The sequence below is a fragment of the Micropterus salmoides genome, unplaced genomic scaffold (genome assembly GCF_014851395.1).
Source record: "Micropterus salmoides isolate LMB-PRFRI ecotype aquatic unplaced genomic scaffold, ASM1485139v1 Ms_hic_scaffold_23, whole genome shotgun sequence".
Taxonomy (NCBI): domain Eukaryota; kingdom Metazoa; phylum Chordata; class Actinopteri; order Centrarchiformes; family Centrarchidae; genus Micropterus; species Micropterus salmoides.
The window spans coordinates 19,370,709-19,397,364 of NW_024041484.1; the positions used below are offsets into that span (position 1 = coordinate 19,370,709).

General features: G+C 40.5%; 1 protein-coding gene and 1 long non-coding RNA gene across 2 annotated transcripts; one reads left to right on the forward strand and one right to left on the reverse strand.

Annotated features, from left to right (window-relative positions):
- Positions 1-1,222: 1,222 nt before the first annotated feature.
- On the reverse strand, positions 1,223-24,466 carry LOC119918067. Its single transcript, XR_005447387.1, has 2 exons — positions 24,407-24,466; positions 1,223-1,377 (listed from the first exon to the last, which is right to left on the reverse strand). It is a non-coding gene; the product is annotated as an uncharacterized LOC119918067 (long non-coding RNA).
- Positions 23,364-26,148, forward strand: LOC119918066 (tripartite motif-containing protein 35-like). Its single transcript, XM_038738592.1, has 7 exons — positions 23,364-23,449; positions 23,646-24,088; positions 24,268-24,363; positions 24,464-24,694; positions 24,798-24,820; positions 24,910-25,028; positions 25,184-26,148. The coding sequence occupies exons 2-7, from the start codon at positions 23,669-23,671 to the stop codon at positions 25,726-25,728; spliced, it is 1,434 nt and encodes a 477-aa protein (XP_038594520.1). The 5' UTR covers positions 23,364-23,449; positions 23,646-23,668; the 3' UTR covers positions 25,729-26,148.
- The last annotated feature ends 508 nt before the right edge of the window (positions 26,149-26,656 follow it).

The following is a 26,656-nucleotide window of genomic DNA, read 5'->3' on the forward strand; positions in this document are numbered from 1 at the left end:
ACGGAGTGAGCAAGCTAGGAACAGCAGCCCAGTCAAACCACACAGAGTTATATAAAATATCTTGTTGATCCATGGAAAAGTGAGTCCAACCACAGCAATCAATAAAATATTGACAAACACCAGCTGGGCTCTGGATTTGTTTTTCAGCTTTTGTGTGTTTCTGTCACTTCACTGAATGGTTGTCTTTAAATGTGTTTTTTTTTTGTATTCTGGTTTTGTGGTTGTCTCATTTCTAATGTTTTTTGTTCTCAGATCTGTCTCTGTAGAAAAAAAAATCTTTATCTCAGCGAGACTGCATGATTACAGTGAAAAAAGTGCCCACAATCAATGCTTTTCATGACAACTTAAAGCTGCAATGAGATGAACATTACAGGGTTGAAACTAATGATTATTTCTATTGCAGAATAAACTATCAATTGCTTTTTTTGAATAAATAGATTAAACATTTAGATTTTAAAATGTTGAAAAATATGAAAAATATGCATCACAGGTTATATGTTCAACCATGTTGTGTGTTCTTAGCTGGCTTGCTAACATTAGACACTGGTAAATGTTTGCCTTGTGGAGGCTCTAAAAGATCACCAAAGTCAGTGGGATCATAATCTGGGAACCATGAAAATCTATACTGAATGTTGTGCCAATCCATCTAGTAGATGTTGAGATAATTCTCAGGAGAAGTGACCTGCTGATGGCACTACAGGACAAGTCAGAGTCAAAGTCAAAGTCATTAAAGCCATTCATCCTCTGGGGACCGTGAATTTCTGTAGAACATTGCATGGCAATCTATCTAATAGTTGTTACAATATTTCTGTCTGGACTAAAGTGTTGTGTGACCTACCTACAGACGAAGCAATACTGCCATCTATAGAGCCGTGTGTTAGCATGGTTATAACAGAAGATGACGGGTGTGAGGCTTTGGAGTTGTGTGAAGGCACTTTTGTCAGAACTGGGCTAAGTAACTAGTGCTGTAATCAGTAATGTAACCAATTACTTTTGCTGATGAGTGATTAGTAAAATAATTACTTTTTGCAAGTAACTTTGGCTAATCTTTTCAGCCCCAAACCAAACGCCAGTCGTACTTGATTATAGATCTGAGTGGCTAATTTATCACCAGAAAAAAAGTCAGCAGGGTATAAACTTTAATGGTAACAGTGAAAAATGAGGCTCCTGTTAGGTTTTGTTTTGTGTGCAGAGCCAGGAGTGGACACAGACAAGGAGGGAATAGTATATGCAAAAAGAGTTTTTAATGAACAAATGATGAATGGGCGACGGGGTCTGGCTGGGCAGATGAAGGCAGGCTGGCTGAAGGGGTGTAGTTAGACTAGGGTTGGAGCTGAAGCGGCAAGTGGTGAATGGCAGAGCAAAAATGTTGGAATCCTGCAGCAGAGAAGAAACATATTTTAGAAAAGTCCCAACGGTGAAAAAAATCATGAAAACACACAAACAGTGTCACTGGAGAAGTATTGGCCGATGAAGTCAGGTGAGGAGACGAGTTAGGTGCCAGGCGCCAGGCACGCCCGTAACACATAAACACAGACACACAGACACACAAGGGAGGAGGAGAAAGGGAAAACACAGGAAAACTGGAGTCACAGCCAGAGCTGTGATAGATCCTTTTAATTGTCAAGCTCTAGATCATTAAACCTGAGACTCATTTGTACAGTTGTTTTCCGGTTAATTTGTAGTCTCTCTCTTCCTCTCATGTTTCTGGTTAGATCCATTTTAGCTCTCATTTGTGGCCAGATATCCTTTTAGAGGGAGTGTGGTAATAAGTTGTGGATATACTCTAAGGGTGTTTGGAATGGCAGATGGCTGGAGATGACCCTATAGAGCAGCCCAGGCACTCTGCCACAGCTGGACAGGCCTAGATCGACAGATTACAGCACACACAATCAATAAAGTCTACCATTAGCTCTCTCCACAAAGCCTTGTGTACTGATGTCAGACAGTCTCTGTAAACTCTCTGTAGTCCACGCACAGAGAAATGGCCTTATATTTCAACTTATAAGGCTGTCTTTGTTGTGAATTATTTTGTAGCATTATAGCCTAAATTGTTATCATTAATTACTAGAGCAATGGTGGTCTACATTGTCATTATTTAAAGTGTTATTTTATAGTGTAAAGTTAGGATCACAGTGTTAAAACTCTACAGCTCTGAGTGTATGTGCTCCTTTCTGTATCTAACTGCCCAGGCACACGTGTGTGTGTGAGCAAGTTCGTGTGCTTTGGGAGAAAAGGGAGGGAGCACAGTGAGGCAGCATCATAAACACGTGCAAAGGAAAATATAGAAGCAGATTTTGTGCAAATTGTATTACAAAACATACAGTCCATCACAGTAAGAATGTCCTGTTTCTAGCACAGAGCACAAAAAACAGCAGTTTATTCCACAAAAGTCAGGTTATGGATGAAATGGCATGATCAAGCAAAGTGCATGCAAAAGACAGGCAGGCAGTCAGGGACTTTCCCACCAAATGCTTAGGCACGTGAAAATCTTGGACTTTCCCAGATTCAGGAGCAGTAGGAAAGAGAGCCAAGAGATGATGTGAAGCCAAGAAACAGAGCTATAAAAGGAGGTCATTACATGTTTTTCATGTCGACTAGGGTCTCTGTTCTGGTAACAGAATGGGGCTCTATTTTGCACCGATCTCTGACACACTCCGGTGGAACTTTTGTATTCTAATTGGTGTCTGTTTTTGTTGATAATAAAAATGTTGGTAAAAGTTCAAGCTTTCTTATCTGGCCCAAGTCTTGAATTTTTACACGACATTATCTTTCTTGGCTTGGGTTTTTGATTGAGTGTCTAGCGAGAAAATACCTCATAGTACCAAAAAGCATGCTCTTTAGCTCATATTTATTACAGTAGATAACCCATTTTAGTGCCAGGGTCTGTTGTGAAGGTGCTGTTCAGAGCCATTCACAGTGTGATTATATTACACAATTTCAAGAACCATTAGAAACTGTAACAAAGACTCAAGATCATTAATTCAAAGCGATGGACAAATACAAACACTGAAACTTTGGTCTTAAAACTAGCACCAAAATCTTCTCACCAGAGCTGTTTTTAAGTTAAGTTAAATTTGAGACGAGTCAAGTCTCAGATCCTTAAGGTCAAAGTAAAGTCTCTATAAACAAATTGCATGAGGAGCATTAAAATGAATGCATGTGAACATTTTCCTTTTAAAGCTGGATTAAAAGTTGAGAAAACCTTTTCTGGAGCTTTTGATCATATCAAAATAATTTCATCAGCAGGCAGAGTTTGCCCAGTTTTCATGACACTGTGGATAATAAAATTTTTCAGAGCACTTTGAGGAGGTTCTTGGTCATATTCAAAGTTCATTGCAAGCAGCAGTTGAGAAAACAATCTCACCACAAGAAGCTGTTAATCACATGTACTGCAGAAGACAGAGTTTGTCCAGGCTGGATTAAAGATGTGCTTTCTTTCAGTGCACAGTCCTATTAGTTAAATATTCAAGATTTACATTTTGCCTAGCAACTAAAAGTTTGTTTCGAAAGTCATCAAAGAGGTTTTAAGTTGAAAAAAATAAAAAATTGGTGGGCAATAGGCTATCTGCAAAATAATGGATTCGTTAGTAAGGGGTTTTGAGATTGTTTGGGGTATCTGCCCAAGAAAGATATGGCCTCATCTAAAATCTAAATTAAGGTAGAAAATAGAAAAAAGGTATTGATTTGTGGACAAGAACAAGTATTTAAGTTACAAAGTTGAGAAATTGGAAGGATCACATCAGTGCACATATGGCCAAATGACATCAAAAAGCAATGTGTTTTCAGTCTACGAACAGGGAATGACAATCTAACCATTTTTCAAACCACTGAATGCAAAACTGTTTACTGTTACCCTGCAATTTGGTCCAAACTGACAAACCTTGGATGCTGCGTGGAGCTGTTAACACTGCAGTTCCACATGTTTAGCATCATGTTGCAGGGTTGGGATTTTAGCATCTGTCTCCCCCCACCCCACCCCATAACGATATTCCACTGCTCATGTTCAACTCATTAATAATACATTTCATCCATTTGCTTCCCCCCTCCAGCCCTCCCCTAAGTGTGCAATATGCTTTAGTGGCATCCAGAAGGAAATCCTCCGAAGATATCATTTCCCTCATTTGATTAAATGAGATATGATAAATAAAGAAAAAAATTATGACAAATTGTCCTTGATGGCTCTGTGAGTTGATTTTCTGTTGGGATGAAAGCACAAAAGGAGCTCCGGAAACCAGTTTACACAGATATAAAGGGTTTGAGTGAAATGTGATCTTTATATTACATCCAACAGATCCCTCGTTGTTTTTTCTCGCTTGCTACTGTCATTGTGAGCATGATCAGAGCCAGGGATGAAATCACCGTTAAGCCCCACTAACCCTTCTCGTTGAGTACGTGTCCACTGGCAGCCCAATAAGATGACGGCAGTGACTTGGCCTGTCTGCGGTGAGAGTCTGATGAAACCAAATGAAATCAGCCTGCCAAAATAAGCCACAGCATTTCATTCACTCTTTTTTTTAAAGTACTGCTCCATCGACTCTGCCTCCACCCCATCGTTCCCTGACACAAACACCACCAAGTATCTGCACAGATGAGAGCACCAGGAAATAGCAGAAAAGCAATTTTTCCACACCTTTATATAAAAGCAAGTATTCAATTTGTGCAACATGTCTGGGGAAAAATGGAGATTGAATATATGACTGTAGGAGAAGGAGAGGAAAAAGCTGTGTCTCAGAACATACTCTCAAATCAGTCAAAAGCTGTTTAGATATACACTGAACAAAATTATAAATGCAACACATTTGTTTTTGCCGCCATTTATCATGAACTGAACTCCGATGTACACAAAAGGCCTATTTCTCTCAAATATTCAAACAGATTCACAAATCTGTCAAAATCTGGGTTTGTGAGCACTTCTCCTTTGCCGAGATAATCCATCCACCTCACAGGTGTGGCATATCAGGATGCTAATCAGACAGATTGGGTATTGCACAAGTGTGCCTTAGACTGGCCACAATAAAAGGCCACTCAAAAATGTGCAGCTCCATCACACAGCAAGATGTCACAGATTGTTGCAAGTTTTGAGGGAACGTGCAAGTGGCATGCTGACTGCAGGAATGTCGACCAGAGCTGTTTACTCGTGAATTGACTGTTCATTTCTCTACCATAAGCCATCTCCAAAGGCGAGAATTTGGTATTACATCCAACCGGTCTTATAACCGCAGACCACATGTAACCTCACCAGCCAGGACCTCCACATCCAGCATCTGCACCTCCAAGATCGTCTGAAACCAGCCTCCCGGACAGCTGCTGCAACAGTCGGTTCGCATAAACAAAGAATTTCTGCACAAACTGTCAGGAACCGTCTCAGGGAAGCTCATCTGCATGCTCGTCGTCCTCTACTCGACCTGACTGCAACTTCGCACAGCCATTGAAGAGGAGTGGACCAACATTTCATAGGCCACAATCAGCAATCTGATCAACTCTATGCGATGGAGATGTGTTACACTGTGTAAGGCAAATGGAGGTCACACCAGATGCTGATTGCTTTCCGGACCACCCAGACCCCCCCAATACAGTGAAACAGCACATTTTCAAGTTGCCTTTTTATTGTGGCCAGCCTAAGGCACACCTGTGCAATACCCATGCTGTGCAAGAGAGTGTATGAGGACAAAATGCAGGAACAAAATGTCATGATATTGTGATTCACACAATGTACCCTGCTAGGCCACAAGTCTTATCAGACACAGGACAAAACACACATGGACAAACATACACACACACACACACACACACTGAACATCTGTGGGGCCATGACCGCCATTTAAATCTGTATCCAGCTAAATTTTGTATTCAGCTCTCTGCAGTCGAATTTATTTATATCGACCTTAAGTTTGTCTCAGAGGGCTTTGCAATCTGTACAGCATACAACACCCTGTATCCTTCCAGCCTTTTTTTGGATAAAGAAGTACTCTACACACAAAAAACCAAGCCAAGGAAGTCACTCAGGAGATTTCAGTGAGTCCAAAAGGTTGTCTGAAAGGGGGTCCAGTGAGCAGAGTCGTGTGGAAGCAGGAGCAGAGCAGAGGCAGCAGGAGTCAGGAAAACAGGGTAAGCAGAGTTTCAGAGCCATTCTACAGAGACTGTCAAAAACTGGCTTGAGCATGACTGGCTAGAAACGTTAGCCTACAATCTGCCGTTGACTGGAGGAGAGAGCCGGCATCAGTAATAGCAGGTCTAGATGGATCTGATTGGCTGGCCACTGGTACTTGACTCCCACATACTTGACTCCACTCCTGTAATTAGACAGGGGGAAGGGAGAAGGAAAAAACAGGGCAATATCTATGCTCCACTATGCTCACCAGTCTGTGTTTGGTGCTGAGCAGGTAAGTTTTTTTGTTGAAAACAGCTGCCTGCTGGGGCTGGAAACTATGTTGGCGAGAGTGGTGAAAGTAATAGTAAAGTTGCAGACCAGAGAACCAAAACAATAAGCTAAAAGAAGTTAAAACACTCCATAGACCTGAGGGGAACTGCAGAGTTGGGCAATAATTCACTGTGATTCCTTTTTTAATATTACACAGTCATTTGATCTATTGTTACTTTAAAACACTGATGAGGACAGCTTTAAGAAATCAAAAGTCCATTTTAATTCTGATAATTTTCAGTGGACCTGATCACTGCAAATAATAGCACACACTCTAACAAGACACAAGCACAACACAAACACCTCAGTAAAGTAGATTCCTATCACGAATCTTTCTCAAAGCACAACCTTTATCTGTTGATGAAGTTTATGGCTCTCATCTATTCAGCATGGGATAATGAACGGTATCCCATTATGCCCATTTAATTTCGCAAGAAGCTCAGTTTCATTAATAAAGCATAAGCTCTTCGTTGAATATTAATATTTATATGCCTGTGCCCCAGCTAATAAAAGTAAAGAGATTTTTTTCTTTCCAAAGACCATTCTCAACATTCCCTGTGGAATATGATCGGCATGTTTTCTTTTTCAGCTGTTGAGCGGCTAGCAACTTCGGGCATGACTTTTTCACGTTTTCATTATAAAGCAATGTATGAAGCAAAGATTTACCTCTAATGTTTCTAAGACTGCAGCTGCATTTGTTATTCAGGCCTTAATGCTGTATTTAATCTCCATTTAAAATCCATTTGATGCTAATTAGTCATCATACACTATCCGAATCTGCAGTGTAATGGTGAAAATGTATTGATTAGCAAGATAATAAGACTTTAAATGAATGAATGCTGATTTATTAGTCTGATTCTTTTGTATGATAATGTGATTGTCCTTATTGGAAACCAGTGATCCTCAGGGATCTTACAGGGTGTCACGTTTTCAGTTACCCTTGGGTGTCAGACTACGGGAATTTCTACCAGTCATACAAATGGAAATTTGATGCAGTACAGGGTTTATTTTGCTGTGTACAATGCCTCAGAACTTTTTCAGCAGAATTTTAATGTGGCTGCAACCAGACAAATCAAACATGTCCTCTCCTATACTCATGTATAACCATGTCAGTGAAAGCCCCTGTCCTGGCCGTCCTGTTTGAACACTGCAGAACTTAATTTATGACTGACAATTAATCTGAAGGAGCCAAAACACTCCAGCACTCTGGCCGGTGGAGCGTGACAGCGTGGGCGAAAACAGCTTTCGCCCGATTCGTCTCCCAGCACACAGTCTGGTCCCGTCGCCCAGCGTTTATCTGCCTCCATACGCTTCCCCCCGAAAACTCATTAATCTCTAATGGCTTAATTCTGTATTCCCAGTATGGCCTGCGTATGTTCTCATTAATAGCTTTTCAATCTTATGCTATAGAGCAGAAGCAAGGTTATAAAATGTCTTTTTCTTAAAAAAAAAGAAAAGAAAAGGATTAGATTGGAAATAGAAAATGTACGTGACCCTTCTTGTAGTTATTTGATGGTGAGCGCTGCAGATAATCGAGTATGAGATCTGGTAGGAGGGATGATGACAGAAAATGAAAATGGAAAAAAGCTTCAAGCAAGTCATAGTTCAAACAAGAATGATGAACTTGTGAAAGACACGGAAAGGCACAGGGCCAAGTAAGTTTATAGAGGGCAAGGGATTCTTCGCTGGAGCACAGTAGTTCAACAACAAACAAACTTTTGTTTATACCTGAGCAATGTTGGATCTCCTAAGGTTCCATATTTGCTAAATTCAAAACCTCAACATGAGGTGATCAAATTCCAAAAAGGATGGTTCTAAAGTTGGTCTGCCTTAAAAAACAAGACACGTAGTTCTGGTATTTTGTTCTAAACTGTTGTTGAGATTATGGATTCTCACTCTCCCCTTTGGGTATATCCTCTGTGGTGAAATAAACACAGCCTTACATATTTCATTTCACCCTTTTCTTTACTGGGCATTAAATACATTCCTCCTGATTTCCAGGGTCTCAAAGATATGTTAACAATTCAAACTTTCAGTTGTCAAAACAAACCAAATTCTCAAAAAGAAAGAAAGCCTGCACTTGAATGCAACTCTCACCCCCAGTACGTAGCTTTGAGGCCAATTAGTGAGGGAATTGCTGTGAAAAAAGACAGAATGAGGGCCGGAGTAAGAGAGGTGAGAAAAACTTAAATGACATAAAATCTGCCCGGTTCTGTAAAAGTAACTTTGTGTCATCATCCAAAAAACACAGAGCTCTGTACTTGTGCTCGGAGCGTCTCGCTGTTCCCGGCAGTCACCTTTAACAATAGGATTAGTGCCAAGCTTAGCAGCAAAAAAGGCAAGGGAAGGGAGGATAAAAACTGCCTGGGATCACTGCTATCACTGATGGAGACTGAATCCCCAAGGGAGCACTCGTCTTTCTGTTTGATTTGTTCGCTGTCATCTAGTCTGTAGCCAGTGGTCTGGGGGCTGTTTGCTTGGCATTGCACAGGAATTTTATCTGCCGATTGAGAGAAAGAAGGAAAAGGAAATAGCTCTGTGACCAAACGCTGAACCTTCCTTCTCCACCTCCTCCGAGGCAACACTGAAGGAAACTAGCACTGACCTGGGGACATCAGGCTCCGTTGCCACATACCCGATGTTCCTGATACTTGTGTGATGATGCACAGGTGCAAGCATCTGTGTTGCAACTTGCTCTGACCGTCGCCTTGCCTCAGCGTGCTTTATAAAGATGACCTATCTGTGGTACTTAAGTGAATTTAGATAGAAGTCAATATCCTCATAATAAAACACCTCTGTCTCACTGCAGCTGATCGCCAGTGTTCAGGGGAAGGGCCTGCAGTCCCAATCGATGAGAAAATAAATTACCACTAGCAACCTCGCCAGAGGGTTGAGCCACAGCTGCAATTCAACCACAGTCGGTCCTGTTCTCCCTTTCTATAAAAAGATTGAGAAATACTTTCAGTAATGAGACAGTATCTGGGTGATGGGGACCATATGCAAAAGTGATGGGCTTGTCTAGATTTTTGACACTCTCTTCTTTGGGGGGATTTAGCGAGACAGCTAAAGTGTTTGTGATTGGCAACGGGGCCCCCTGGCCTCATTTCTCCAGTTGTGGGCTCCTCTCTGAGTCAGCCAAGCATGTAAACACACATCAGCTTAGCGGGCGCTGCTCCTGCCCTTTGCAGGTGCTCACTGTCAATCCAGGAGGTGGTAAAGTAAATAAAAGCCCATCTGACAACACTGCTCAGACCATCTGCAATCAGAACTCTGTAGACCACAGGGTTTTATGTTCTTCCTCTGTTACTCACACTATAGCACTCATACTCAACACATGAAGTACATTATTGACAGTAAAAACAGCAGGGAATTATAGCAAGCTATCTGTCTTTTAATCAAACTTGAGAATTTCCTCCAGTCTTCAGGCAGTATTTCATTGAAGTTTGCAAAAGTCAATTTATTCCCTAATCAACATTAATGTGACTCACTTGTTTGTAAATAAGAGGCACATTAATCAACTTATAAGACTTGATTCTAATGCTGAGAGGAAGCTACAGCAGCTAGAGAGAAACATGAATGTCCAGCTCAAATTACAGACAAGACTCTAGTTTAAATAGGGATTTAACTTTGATCACAATACTATCTGCTCATTTTGATTAACATGCATTTTTAATGATGCCACATGCAGCAGCCTCAATAGGAATGTGCTTTGGTAGTGAACAATTTGTCATGGATTGAAATGGAAATTCTTGCAGAGATAAAGTGTAAGGATTAGCCTTTGCATTGCAGTGCCTCATGCTTAAATGCTTGCTGATGACTTTTCATCTATCACTGAGGTATACCAATGATGCATTCTTATTACAAGCATTAAATGTGCTGCATTAAAAGGCAGCCTCCCAAATGGTCTCCATTATTGTAATTGGTTAAGTGGGTTTGTGTTCCGACCCTAAGGGTCATGTGTTTGGGTTGGGGCGTGTTCCTTCTCAGGTAGTGCCCCCCCCCCTCGTGCCTCAGCTGCATGAGTGAGTGGCAGCAGGTGTGCCTGATCACCACTCAGTGCCTGGAGGATAAGAAGGCTTGGGTTCCCCCCCCACAGTGTGTGGTCTGTTTCTATTTCTACCTGTTGTGGCCACACTGCAGGTCAACACCTGTGAGCAGTCCACAACCAGTGGGTTGAACACCAGCTTAGATCTTCCGTGAGTCCAGAACAGTGTCTGGTTTTAACCTCCTCAGTGGAGAGAGGACTTTTCATCTGTTCATTTAGTGTTGAACCTTGCTCCCTCAGTTACTTACCCTGTGTTTATTGTTGCTTTACCTTGTTGGCTCGCTGTCTCATTTTGAGAGAGTAGTTTTGAGTTGGTTTTCCTTTGTCAATATTGAATAAATACACTTTAGTTTGCACATAACCCTGACTTCCTCTTTTGCCCCGGTTTTTATTTCAAATATTGTTGCTCCTCCTCCCCCTGGACTTACCATCCGGAGGAACGTAGCAGTTTGTAAATTTAACTACAAAAGCAACATCTTTCATACACTTTTTTTTTATTTTTTTTACTTCCACTAAGACTTATCTGAATGGTTTTGTTTTTTTTCCAAGATAGGCCTTTCACATAATCCTGGATTGCATCAGTATTAAAAATGAACTATTTTAAGCTATTTGCATTCACAAGTTACACTTGATGACTGGCACCATGAGGAAAATCACAAGTACAAGTACAGCAGCTGCAGTGGTGTGTTTCACTTGTGTTTTATTTAGGTAAATTTTAGCCAAGCAGACGGAGCAGAGCACCCGCCACATCGATGTCTGTATTAGCACCTCCTGGCATACAGATGAGAATGCGTCTGGCCTGAGAGGAGCTCTGTGATTACCACTTAATGAGGTTGAGAATAGCCCTAGTCCAACCAGGTTATGCCAGAGTGTGTTGCCCTTTAACACCCCATAACATGAGTCACAAGAGCCTGACAGATTGGAAACAACTGACCGAAGCACTGGCATGTCACGCATATCACTCACTGTGAAGAGGCTTGAATCTATCAACATGGCAGAGGGGACATCAGGGTGAAGTTAATTCGCAGTTAATCTCTATCTAGCTATCCAGCTATTTACGATATGTACTTAGATCCATTTTAAAATGTACTGAAATGGGAAACCCCACAACCTGATCCCGGATAAGCGGATGAAGATGGATGGATGAAATGGGAAACTTTGATGCACTGGTGGTGGTGGGGGGGGGGTATGACGGGACTTCTGTTACTTAGAGTTCAACACAAACCAGAATGGTGTTGAATATGTAAAAATGAAACTGGAAAGCCACAAAGACATGTGAGAAACATGGTGCCAACACAGTAAAGTGAAAATTATGTGACCCAATAAACGCAAACATTTCTCTCACACTGCCAGATTTACACTTACAAGTGTAAGTTTGTTGGATTTCTTTTGAACAGCTACTAAGCAATTACAGGACAATGGTAAATGCGATAAAGAGTAACAGCAGGGCAGTAGTAAGTAGTCAAATACCAACGCTTTCAGAAAGCCGGACAAAGCGTCGGTATTTGACGCAAAAGGTACCCTTCAGCCTTCATATGTGACCCAGTGGGTTTTCACAGAGTAGACCAGAACCGCATCTCTAGGACCATAGTGTAAGTAGCTAACAATGTTAATCTTAAAGGTACAGTCCCTAGCCCTAACCATCGCTGGGGTGTGTGCCTAAACTTAAAGAAATGCTTTGTCAGGCTTTCTGAAAGCATCTGTATTTGACGCCCTGAGATGAGAACATGTTGATAAAGTCTGATCACTAGTTTACTCAGGAGGATGTCAGCTTTGCAGCAATATATATCTAAAGTTTGCTAACATTAGCCACCTTAAGCTACTGGTCATATGAGGCCAAGTAAGGCTATAGCGGCAAAACCCCTGAGTGTATTGAACTGAGAAAGGGTGTGTTACTGACTAATGATGTTTTCATTAATAAGAGTAGTGGGTTATTTCTTCTTTCAAAAGTTACACATTCCCACATTAAGGTAATCTTTAGCTTCAAAATTAATATCTGTATTTCCGTTTTGATGTAATACTACCTCCACTACAGTAGAGCTTGCGGTGTCTCTCTCACACAACTTAAACTCCTGTAGCCTTAAATTGAATCACAACTCCACCTGTCTGCTAACCTCATGATAATGGGACTTTACGTGCTTCATTTACAACAGGCTCCCAGAATGTGCACCTGTCAACAACCAAATTTATTCCTCCTTATGGATAAGCTTTTGCAACCTCAAGTTTTTGAAAGATTATTTCTCTCTGTATATTATGAACCATTTCTGAATGTTGTGAAGTATACTATAAAAAGTATGCCACAAACAGGTTTGATAACACTATTCCACGTAACTGCATAGTTATATTCACAAGTGCTGCCGAACACTCAATAAAGCATGACCTTCACCGAGGGCACAGTGTGGTCAGGGAGGGAACACCAACAACAATTGAATCAGCTCATTTCCCCTACTGCTCACCCACTATACATCATTGTTTTATCAAAATTGAATAGGCCTGACTGTATACAGCTACCATGAACTCCTCTGTCTGTGGATCGATGACTGATTATAGCTTCTGCTGTGGTTAAAGCAAGCCAAGACCAGTCCTACAGCAGCATGAGTCAATAAATAAGGTTGCCGTATTATAGGCCACATTATAGCCATCATATTAGTGCCGTGGAGGCTTAAGTCTGAGTTATCTCTCATTCATATGAAAGAAATGCTGTTCTTCATTCTTCAAGAATATCGTGTTGCTGTTGTGAGTGCTGACATTTTGAGGAAGCAAACGCAGCTCGGAACAGAGGAGCCGCCTTCAACTAGATGTGACATTCATTAAATTTAGGCCATCGCAAAAAGTTATTAATATTTGAAAAAAAAGGACCACAACAAAGACTTCAAACAGGGCATTGTTCTGACTCACCCACGCTAAACCTGTGATTTTTCAACTCGAGAACGCAGCCAAGCTTCCGGATAGTCTCATTATTCAATTGCTATCATCAAATGCACTCAGTCGGGGCTTCACTTGAAGAGTTTGCTGTGTCTCCTCTTCTTGAAAGGAACCACAGTGATAAAAAGAAGGTCTTTTATCAGTTTCTCTGCTTGCTCCACAATCTCCAATTTTCTAGACTCGTTTTTTTTTTCCGCTGTCATAAGCATATTAGAACATGTCAAGACACAAAAATCATTAGCCCTTGTAGCTTGACATTTAAATGCAGCCAATTCTCTGAGTCATCTGGGGACACCGTCCTCCTCTTGTAGAAATGTCAGACTAATAAGGTACAAACAACCATCGTAATCCGATTCAGTGTACATCTTTAAGCATAAGATGCAATCACAATGTATTCAGCCCTCTGGTATCCCGGCAACATGTCCGTGTCTCTTATCCCAAGCTTCGAAATCTTTTCTGCTAACCTACACATAAGGGAGTAGGAGGGGACAGGCTGGTTACTGGGAGAAATGTGTGTTCATTTCTGCCCAGCAGGCTCTGCAAACAAGATGATGATGTTCAAAGGACTAGCACATTTAGAAAACTCAGTCATTTTAATGGGTCATGACCAGAGAATATGTCAGTGTGTACTTACTCTGACATTCAACACTACTACTCATACTGATGCAACCCAGGCCTGAGTCAAAAAGAATTTCTAAGGATATATTAGTATCTTTGTTTAGCATCTGAACTACCAACTGTTTGTTTATTTTGATCTCTTTATATTCACATGTGTACAATTATATACTGTTTGTGTACATGCCTCTACAACTGTAACAATATTAACTGCCATTTTAAAATGTTTAAACAAAAATACAAATATTGTTTTATTAGTTTATTTTTTAAAACAATTTCTGTTCGGCTTTGTTTCAGCAATAGCATTTCAATAAATTCACCATTCTCATGCTAGATTTATACTGCCTAACTACGCATTAGGGATTCACAGGAAACACAGCATGCGTAACTGTTTGTAATTTTATGTGTTGTTATTATAATGATAATAATGTAATTGTCCTGCAAGTGCACATTTATCCCGGATGAATCGGCTTTCTAAAGCTTTGAATGCCACTGATTGTACTGTATTCAGTGTTCTACTAATGTGGGCCCTCCTATCATATCGGACACTTAGTCCTGTTTCAAACCCACCCTATAGGATGATACAATGACAGCTACAAAGTATAATGGGAAAAGTTTTAACTTTTGTATAAATGGATAAAATGAAACACGTCATATGAACAAATGTAAGAAAACACACGGAAATGTGAAAAGGAAACTGAGCTCCCACAGTGGCCCTGATGATTTCAGATGAGGACAAAGGGTTGCAAGGATAAAGTGGAGCAATGAGAGGTTGTATATGATGACAGGCGAGATGTGGGTGGTGGTGTTGCTGGTGGCAGCTGTAGTCTTAATGGCAGCACTGTGTTTCTGTATCAGTCTGGGTGTGTGTCTCTGTGTGTTGTACATACTAAGGACCTTTGCTGTGCTGCTGACTGCCCAGATTACAGGATTACTGCCGTTGTGGACTGTTCGACACCTTTAAGTCAGGCGAAAGCTCCAATCCTTTTTCTTGCTTTGGGGATTTATATCATTCATATCCTCCCTGCAGCTAAGATTAAAAAATATATATTAATCTAATCTCACAGAATTGTCACTGGCTGAAATTTATGATGTGTGCAGCCTCAGGAATATTAATTAACGCTAAGGTCAAAAAAAGTCCTATCAGGAAAAGAAGGGCAAATATTTGAACCAGCATAGGTGTGTTTGATTTCAATCAGCTCTTATTTATCTTTAAATTGGGCTCTGTATTATGCTTCTGTTTTGTCCAGGTCATAACCATCAGGTCATATATCAAGCAAATAATGTGCATTATACACTTGTCGATGTATTGTCCTGTGCTTATATCACTCCCACTAGGAACACATACTGACACACACTGTGACACGCGAATACACATAGAGGACTTGTAGAGGTCAGTGGGGGGTTGTGCAGTTTCACTCAGCAATCCATACAGCCATCAAGGGCAGGGTATTTGTCTTCCAGATCAGTTCTTAATGTGCACTATCACGTGACAGACCCATTGGATGTCATACGGGTAGAGCAAGCACATCCATCTGAGCCCTAAAGAGACCTGTGCCTCCCTTCGATAGATGAAATGAAGGGAAGCCTGGGGCCAATTTGTTCCTGGAGAACAAAATCACGTACAGGTCTTTGCTCTAGTCCTTAAAGTGGATAATGATACACCAGATAAGGTCCGCCATGATGCAGGTGATGATCACATTTAGTGTTCTGCGGGCTTCGAGCTTGATAATGTCGTTCTGCTGCTTCACTAGTTGGGCTAGATCCCTGCTTTCAGCCCCGCAGCCTATCTTTTCATGCCCTAGCTGATTTGACACATCGATGGTGACAGGCGGCTCTGGCCTGGACTGAGCCAAATGACCCATATAGAGATGGTCAGTGCATGGTCTTTCTAGTCCGGGCACAGCTCCACAGAGCCATCAACAAGATCCATCTTACATGCCTAATGTACAATTTGATCTGTTTGAGATTCCTTTTTTTATGTATCTTAGGAAGGACAGCAATGAGAGAAAATCCATTAATCCACTTTGCCTATTCAAGAATACATGAAGAGAAAAAAACTAACACATAATTCAATTCTAGAAGGAAATTATTGTGAGCAATTTCCAGACACGGGCACCATTTCTTGACACTTTCTATGCCATTTTTGATAGCAGAGCAGTGAAAAACCTAATAAAGATTTGTGTCATCACAGACAGCAGATTCATCCGGCTAAAACAAAATTGTCATCACTCTGCTTTGCTGAGCTGGAGCTTAAAGGGAAGGGAGGAAGCCAGGAGGGGAAATGGGTTAGCAAAGAGATAGAGAGAGCAGCTGTGTTGTGGTGTATTGGGCTGTCCCTGTTAGGCCGGGCTTATTGAATTGATGTCTCTCCTTTAAACTCCAGTGGGTTGGGTCGCAGTATGCAGGTGTGTGTGTGTGTGTGTGAGAGAGAGAGAGAGAGAGAGTGAAGGAGAGAGGGAGGGAAATACTGATAACCATGGTTTTCCTGTGAATCTGGAGGGTCTGGAGACCTTCCAGAGACTCAAGGAGGTTTCTGAGCCCCAGGCTTTCCAGCAGCCACACCAATAAGATAGAATTTCCCATCTACATTTGTGTTTGTGGAAATGGCGGGATGTTTATGTGTAGGCATGCACATTAATGTACTGCAAGGCATGTACACCCTACATGCCTTGCAGTGTCCTTGTGAAATTGCTGTCAAAAGTTTCTCAGCCATTACCAAAAGGGAAAATCAATATGTGGCAAAAGAGAGTACCTGGTCTTTGGTGAGAGTGCCTTGCAAGCCATAGCGAAATTGTGCATTTAATCCAATTTATATGGAGCACTCAATTCATGTGTGAAAGAAGAGAATGAAAGCATCCTCTTATGAAATGAATGTGCTATAGTACTTCCCTCTGATGACGATGGAGCCCGCTGCTCATGAGTCACGATGTGAAGAGCATGAAAACGATTTGTCAATGCCTCACAAGTATTTGAATCTGAAAAGACCAAATATTGATATGGCAGAAAGTGTAATTCAGTTCTGGTGCCCTTGTCTCTGTCTCTTGTCTCTCGGTTAACAATTACAATTATGACTAAACTAAGAGATTAATCTTATAATGTCTTCTCCACACTACACACTGACTCAGCTCCTGCCTACTGTCTGTAATCTTTTTACTGCAGCAATTTCAGTATTCAGTGGAATGTTATTCACATATGTTTGAGTAGTGTATCAACCATGGCTATAGTCAAACAGCACAGTAAGAAATCTGTGTTGTTAATAAGAATCATTCAAAATCGGATACACTGAGGCACGATGCAGCTAAACGAAACATATTATACTGAAAATGTTGACTTGAGGTCAGACTGAATTTGAAGTGAATTTTAGAGGCAGTGCGATCGCATAGAATATCAAAGTTGTGACGTGAATGGATGCTAATTCACCTAGGTAGGAGACAAGAATTGAGGCAAAGACGTATCTGCGCAACTGTTACCAAAACGTTGCACTCAATCAACCGGTATCACCTCGGTTCATGTACAAATGGAGACAAGAAGAAAAGAAGATAATATAACTGAAAGAACTTGAATTTGTGACACGTTGAAATCAGTAAAAAGCAAAGCTGTCTAACCAATACAGCACAGGCACACTCCACACACACACGCTCTGTGTCTGTTGCTAGCTAGCATGCTACAGCTAACATTTGTATAGTTCTTACATTGTGGCAAATAAACACAGGCTGCAAATACAGTCCAACAGTCAAATTCATGTGACTAAAGAGAGGCATACATTTGCTTGGCTTTTAAAATTGAACTCATCTTTGGAAGTTCTAAAACAACCACCAGGCTACCACTACCTAATAATGTAGGCCTATAGTAGTTGAGGTTTTGTGGTGTATAACATATGTGCATTTGACCATTACAGTTTAACATAATGCTCTGTAGCTGGGGACAGTGAACCCTTATGGGGACAGTGAACCCTTATGGGGAAGTAATGATTGATGGGTGTGCAAAGAGTGAACCCTTCTATGAAATTTGACCTCTGACCCAGTAGTAGGGGGAGTAGAGGTTAGTGTGTATGAAGGGACTGTGCCCTTATATGGTATTTAGCAGAGACCTAAACATGTCCTATATAAGCTGTGTTCGATGTACAGAGAGACAGAGTGGCCATCGGGCTGGGTCACTCTCCAAGCTGCTGCAGAGCTTGTAATTGATGCTGAATTCCTTGATGTAATAAACTTTTATAATCAAGAACAGTGTCAAGCGGATTTCTTCTCAACACATCATCGCAGCATTATCGTTCGGACACCACAGTTTATAAAGGGTTAATAAGTTGTAAGTAATGAGTTCAGTAATGGTTTGAAGTCATTAATAACAACAACATGGTGTGCCAAGTTGAATGAAAAATGAAAAATGAAAAATCATCCCTGTTGCTAAGGTTAACCTCTTTAATACAACTTTAAAGCTGCTATAATCAAATTTTTTTTAGATTAACAATGGATTAAAATGACTATGTGACTCTACAGTTCCACTCCAGAGAGTGTTTCAGCATCTTTTTACTCATTGTTTAGGTTTTCTCAGTTTCACCGCTCTCATTGTCTCACCAGCCACAGCAGGAAGCTGTTTTCTGACAAAAACAATACTAAATTGGTCAGCACCAAACAGTAGACAGACAATGTTAGCGAGTAGCTAGCAAACAAAGAGGGGCATTTAGTCGCTAAAGAGCCAAATGTTTCCCTCAGGAGCTGGCAGAGAGTGAATATTGGACTCATGTTCAACAGACTGAAACACAACCACTCAATATTAATGTTGTTGTAAGTAAGAAAATGTTTGCTACAACTCCCTTCTCTCTGGTCTATCTCACAAGTTCATTCATAAACTCCAACTGGTCCAAAACTCTGCTGCCACATTACTCCACTTCTAAAACAACTGCATTGGCTTCCTGTTAAATACCGTATTGATTTTAAAGTTCTTCTACACCCCATCCCGAACTCTCCGATCCTCTTCTTCCTCACTACTTTCCATTCCTTCTGCCAGCATGTCCACTACGAGTCCCTATCCTCCTTTAAAACTTTGCTCAAAACCCACTTATTTCGAAAGGCCTACCACACTTAATTCCACCTTCCACCGGCTTCATGATGAACTGCTTTTTAAAATTGTTTTTCTCTTTCTATTCTATTTTCTCTTAATCTTTAAATTGTGTCATGTTTTGATTTTCTTTATTGTATTGCCTCCTTGAAATGTATTTTAACTGCTTTAATCTGTAAAATGTCCCTGAGTGCAATGAAAGGCACCCACATGTTGAAAAAAAAGTATTATTATAATTAAGTCCACCATACAAATTAAAAAGGTTGGTTTTTTGTTTACAGCTTGTTTCCACTGCCCCCAAATGGCCAAAATGAAATGAATGTAGATTTATCTACGTTGTGTCATTTACGTGGCATATGTTTGTGGTTACTTAATTTATCGAGTATTTAAAAAGCCATTAATCACTATAACTATTAAGTGTGCATGATTAGTAAGTGGTACATTAATAAAGGGATATGTTTTACCATTTTCGTAACAGGAATCTGATGCGCTGTGTAAGCACACAGCCAATAATGAAGTTGAGGAGACTCTAGGGTGAACTGCCTGCCAACAACATCAATCCATACAATAAAATCTCTCTCTATGTCTTCTTTAGCTCTCTCTCATTTATCCTCCTTCATCTTACAATTCCCCATAATTCACTGGCTTTAGTTCACTTTTTACTGTCCAGCTTTACTGCGCAGCACAGCAGAGTAATAGACTATTGACTTTTTGTCACATTTTTTCACTCATGTACACATAGGTTTGTACATGGGTGAAATAAATGCTATGCTTCACTGATGATGTTTTTAATGCTCCCTCTCCGCCGCAGTCATTAGTATTTTCCTCAACCTAAAAAGAAGGAGCTCCATCAACCGATGGTATTTGCAGTTCAGCTCCGTCAAAGTGATGTCAGAGTATAGCTAATGCTCTCTGTAAGGTATCAGGCGGTGGCACAGGTCTGACTGGTGTTATCTCTGCTGTGTGTTAGCCTGCCTGTCCTCATTAGATGCTGAGAGATTGACATGGCCCCCCTCCCCATTCCCCCCTCAGCCCAGATGAAGCTCTGTGAACACTAGCAGGGTGTGAGCAATAATGAATCACCATTAGCCTGGGTCACACTGGCTGACAACCAATTTACAGGGTAGGAGAGGCCACAGACAGTGATATCCAGGTAAATGTTAGCGTTTACCTGCTTTATCCTGAGGTAGCGCAGGTGTTTTCAAAGCCCCAATCGCTGGAGGATAAGATGGATTATATCTCATCCCCTGATATTTGTCTGTTTATCTGAATTCATTATGATGCAAAGTAAGAAGAACATCTCTGCTTGAGTGCTGCAGCGTAAGTTCAGTATCTTATGGCGCTTTAGCTGACTTTGCCATAAGTGGGTACATTCTGACCTCTAGTGGTGGTCAGGGAAACATGTCGACTGGTTTCAATTCAGTATAAAGGCAATAGAGGTGCTGTCAGGTTTTGCATACATCAGAAGTGACAAATACTACAATCAAGACAGCAGACATGACACATGTGCTTGACATGTGCCTCATAAAGAGCTATGAAACTGTGTGAGAATGATAACAAGCAGATAATAAATAAATAAAATTGAACCAAGCACTGAAACCTTTAGTCATAATCATACCACAGTTACAGTGAATGGCATTGCATTGATGTCTGATGTAAATTGTAATTCACTGTATGAACAGTGAAAGGCTTGCAGAGACATGACAGCCTATTTACGATTACATTAAATATCAACAAAATAAATATGTTATTGGCCAACTGAAGCGGAGCTCATCCTGCTTTAAAAAACTCTGAGTCATTCCAGGAGGAAAGTGAAGAAACTAACAACCAGAACATCTGCTGGAAACTCAAAACCTCATTTATGGATGACAAACAGCCCATCTGTGTCGCCTGTCACACGTCACAAAAAGCAAAGAGGGCAAAAGTCTCTTCAACTGAAAAAAATGAAACTCAATTACAAGTAACTTTTGGAAAGCTGACTTTATGCTCACATTGTTCTTGAAGGTGACAGGATGGCCATGTACAGACTACTCCATCAGTCAGGGGTAAGACTGCAAGTTTTCATTCCAATCAAACAGTAAAATCACCTTCTGTAGCTCTGGGTCAAAATGAAAGCTCTTGAGTCTCTGTGGCATACCAAAAAGTGACAGCGAGAGATTGGATTATATTTTTCAATGTCAGTGTCCTGTCAGTTTCTTTTCAGCAAGCTCTTCATCCCTACCTGTGAGCTGAATTAGACAGCTAAAATGTAACATATAACTAATGAACAATAAGTACAATAGCATGAATCACACAGCGAACACATTTGTGTTGACGTGTTCTTCATATGTGTTAACTTAATTTGTAACTACAATAACAAAAATTTGACTACAATAAAGATGAATTTAAGTAAAAATTAGATTTTTTTTTTTTCTGTTTCCAAATAAGACAGTTAACATGAGCCAGTGATACTAAAATTGACAATTAAAGGATGCAATTTAGCTCAGAAATGGCCTATATAACAATAATAACTTAAAGTTTGCTACCATTAGCTAGCATTAGCTAGAAGGAAGAAATGTTTACTTCTTCTCTCAAAAGTGATGTAGACTCGCTATAAGCTCTCCTCATAATTTTAGTTAGTAACTCATGCCACAAATATAGCCGCTACAAAGAAGTTACAGTTCCTCTAAATAAGCCAATAGCAAGAAATGAATTAACTAAATTGTTTTCTGGGAAAGAAAATGTGCAGCATGAGATTGTAATTGTCTTTGTTTTCCCACATTTCTAAAAACAGCTCCTTATGTCCAAAAGAGTTTAAATGCAAAGTTAAAGAGGATAAAGAGTTTAAATGCAGGAGGATCCCTTAATGTGACGACTTACTGCATGTGAAGTGATTATAGTGCTGACCCGGTGAGGAGTCCTGGGCTCTAATCACTCACCAGAGAAGGCCAAAAGGGCCAAGCACAGCTTGTTATCAGGCCCGACGAGGAGCTTCCAACCAATCAAAAGAAGTTTCTACCACATGCAATTTTCAAGTTACATTCTCAGAGACCATGTGGAGGCTGTCAATGGGTACAACTGGACTCCAAGAGGACAGAATGAACACTAAAGATAAATAGGGTGTGCTTTCTGATGCTCTGGAGTTATACAATGCATCTATCAAGTTGCAGACTCTATTTTTCTCTGTCTATTTGTTGTTGTTCTTTGGAGCATAATAATAGCAACAAATACAGGACAGGCTTTCTGGACAGTTCCAGTATACTGTGTGATAAAAGAGGATGGAAAGAAAGAAATATGAGAAATGGCGTCTGACTAAGGGCTTTACCACTACAGCAGACGTATTCCACAGATAAGCTTTCTTCATTTTAATGCAAATCTAATGATCATAAATTGGAAAGCAGTATGTTACAAACTGTTGTATTTTGCCATTAAATGAAAAATAAAAATATCAAATGAGTGTGATGGCCACTGACTGCAGAGTGAACCCTCATAACAAGCAAAAAGTGAATTTGCAAAGTAATTACACTGCCCATCCAACCACATAATATGTGTGGCAGTAGCCATTAGTTGCACACTGAAGATAAACCTTTTGCTGTTCTTTGCCACAAGATGGCGTCATATGCAGAGGGAGGTTTTTAGGGCTTAATAAAAGTGTCACGGTGACGAATGAGAACAGGCTGCAGTTTTGGACCTAAATACTACATCCCACATGACTATTCAGTGTTTCATAATGAACATATTTTCATATTGGCTTTAACTGTATTGCATAATTTACAGTTTTTCAGTTTTCATATTTATGGTTTAATTTGTTTAATTTGAGTTTTGAGTTTGAATCTTTGAGTTTGAATTTGAGCACAGAGTTAATAACTTTCATTTTTAAAGAGTCTGGATTATGGATCTTACCGAAACCATAATTCATACCAGTGGTACTCAACCTTTTTGGTTTGTGGACCCTTAAATTGAAACAGTGTCTACTTACACTCCCCCACCCTCCCCATGGCAAAGGTTTTAAGCAGTTCAACTAAAGAACAAATTTTAGATAGTTTCATTTGAAATGATTTTTCCCCATAGACAGCTAAAAATAATGCAGTATTTTAGAAAGAAAAAGAGAAAAATTAAATCAAATGAGAAAAACTAAACATAGTTTTAAAAGTGACATAATAAAACTTTTTTTTTCTTTTTTTGTCCTTTTAATCATCAGTTAACACATTTTTCTCCCTTGGGAACCATTGATTTAGACTGTAAATACGATGATAATAGATGTAAGGGTTAGTTAAGGGTTAAATATGCCTACTCTGCCTCTGACACTCCGCCTCCTTTGGGTGACTCAACATAACAGGAAGCAGGAAGTGCTCGTATCTAAGTACGTTCATCTGTTACAGGACTCTGGTTGTCAGGTATGTTTGTATGTAACTTTTCTTGTGGAACTGATGGGTATTCAGTTTTCACTTAAAGGTTTTAAAGACTTATTTGTGTACAGTATTGTTCATGGGGTGAAGTAAATAGATGACATTGCAAGTGCTTGTGGGTGTAGACAAGGCCATTCCCTGTACTTGATCGGTACGTGCACTTTTGCCCTACTTTCATTTTCAGAGGAAAACAGTGCTGGTGTCAAAATGGCGGGCAGGCTCTCACTCCAAGAGGTGGACCTCTCCTGTCCCATATGCTGCGAAATCTTCAGAGACCCGGTGGTCCTTAAGTGCAGTCACAGCTTCTGTGCACCCTGTCTGCGGCAGTACTGGACTAGTGGACGGAGCCGCGACTGCCCTCTGTGCAGAGCCCAGTCTCTGGATGACCCTGTACCCAGCCTCACCCTGAAGAACCTGTGTGAATCTTACATCGAGGAGAGTGAGGGGCCGAAGGAAACCGCGGGAGAGCTATACTGTGATCCAGGGGAGATGTGTCCTCTTCATGGGGAGAAGCTCAAACTTTTTTGCCTGTTGGACAAAGAGCCCATCTGTGTGGTTTGCCACACCTCAAGGAAGCACAAACAGCATGATTGCTGCCCTGTCAGCGAAGCTGTTGTAGATGTGAAGGTAAATACTTACTCAGGTGATATATTGATATGCTTTTCCTTAGGGCTGTCTCTGAGTTCCCTAAGTAGCTGTTATGAGTTGTTAGGTTTAAAGATGTTACTGGCCTTAAGTTTTTGAGGTTAATCTCTTTCTTTTCAACAGGACTTATGTAATAAATGTTCTCTTAATTACCTACTCAGGAGAAAATGAAGACAGCCCTCACCTCTTTGCAAGAAAAGAGGGATGCTTTTGACAAAATGAAGAAAAGCTATGAGGACACTGTGGCATATATTCAGGTGGAGTATGATTCGTGATGAAATTTCTCATGAAAAATCATACCAGATATAGAGGTCATGCGGCCATTTCCAAGCCATGCTTACGCAGTCTTTATTTCAGGTCCAGGCTCGATTTGTGGAGAGGCGGACCCGTGAGGAGTTTGAAAAGCTTCACACTTTCCTACAAGCAGAGGAGGAAGCCAGGATGGAGGCGCTGAAGGAGGAGGAAGAGCAAAAGAGTCGAGCAATGAGGCAGAAGATTGAAGAAATAACCAACGATATAATGTCTGTGTCTGAATCCATCCGAGTTTTAGAGGAGGAGCTAGCTTTGGAGGGTATCCCGGTCCTTCATGTAAGTTTGTAAATGTTTGAATAAATGCATGCCTACTTGCATATAAATGCATTTTAAAATTTTGCCTCTTTTTTTTTTTATTGTTATTAATTTTTTTTTTCAGAAATGCAAGAGGACATTGGCAAGGTGAAGAAAGCTTTTATGTTTTAAACTATTTCTTTTCTTTTCTTTGCTTTCATAATAAGGCATTAACTGCCTTATTCTGCTCCCTGCAGAGCTAACTGCCCAATCGAAGATCCAGTTATGGCTACCGGAGAACTCCTAGATGTGGCCAAATACGTGGGATCTCTGGGGTTCCACGTATGGGAGAAGATGCATAAAATCGTCAAATACAGTGAGTACATACTCTAGCCTACTTTTCAGGCCATGGTGAGGTTTATTCTTCAAACTTTCTGATGCAGTTTATCTTGCTTCATGTATCCCGCGGGGGGGTTGTGATGCTGAATGAGTATGTTACCGGAGACAGCTGACAATCTGCCATTTCTTCAGCCCCAGTGACTCTGAACCCCAACACTGCTGCCCCGTGGCTCGTTCTGTCAGACGACCTCACCAGCGTCTGTGACAGTGATGAGAAGCAGAAGCTGCCCGACAACCCGGAAAGGTATGACCCCGACACCGGTGTACTGGGCCACGAGGGCTTCACCTCAGGCAAGCATGCCTGGGACGTCACTGTGGGAGAAAACACAGCGTGGGTTGTTGGCGTGGCAAAAGAATCTGTCCAGAAGAAAGAGAAAGTGTCTTCAGTGCTGAAGAACGGCTACCTGTGCGTGTACTTCTACCACAAAATGTACTTTGCAGGTACCTCTCCTTTAACAAGGCTTAACTTGAAGAGGAACCCGCAAAAGATCAGAGTGCAGCTGGACTGTGACAAGGGCAGGGTGTCTTTCTACGACCCACATGACAACACCAACATCTACACCTTCAAGCACTCCATCACTGAAAAAGTCTTTCCATACTTCTGGGTGGGTTGTCAGCAGTGTCCTTTGATGATTGAACCACTGGAGGTGACTGTGAAAGCTGTTTTGTATTGTTGAAAGTACATTTGAATTTCACAACTTTTTAGTTTTGTTCGGCTCAAAAGGAATAGGAATTTTTTTTTTAATAGTATGAAGAAAGCACTAAGAATCTAAAAACAAATTGCATAATTTCAGCACTTGCCTTACTGGTTCAATGCAATGTCTGACAACCTTTTCCTTGTTTTCCAGTTTATAACAGAATGAATACTTTGTCTTTTCAGAAAGCGACTGCTTACTTTTTATAATGGTGCGGTGTGGTCTGAAACAATGAATTAATACAGCTGTAATTTGATGGATCAAACTTAGCCCAATATTGTTAATAACTACAGATATATGGCACTAAAACACTAAATAGACTATGCTTTATGTGCAAATACTAATGATGTAACAGAAATTTGAGAGCGCTCCCTTTTAGAAATAAATTATTTGCAAAGATCATGACTTCCCTTGATTTTTTTTGATTTGATTTTTTTTGCAACCTAAAAGTCCTGCCTGTAGTGTAGGCCTTATGCTACATGTTGAAAATTAAAGGTGTGTGTGTGTGTGTGTAAATCGTGTTCTATCATCTTAGGGTTATGGTAGAAATGTGAAATAATTTCCCTATTTTATAATAAAATTACATGGTAGCCTACAGTATTTATAAAATCACTCATGTCTGGTATTTCAATATATGAAACTAAAGTGCAATGTGTAACACCTGGCAGCTTTTGTTACTTAACGTTACAATTTGACTATTATAAATAAACAAGAAACTTGTTTTCTTTCTTTATATCTGCTTATCGAAAAATTCAATTCAAGTTCAGAAAATCATGGTGTATACTTTAAGCATGCACATTTTATCTGTATGTGTAATTACTGGCAAAATACTGCCCCCATCACCCCACCCACTAAACTTTGTAGCCCGGCACGTCGATATAGTGTTTGCTTTCTTACCGATAGCAAAGTT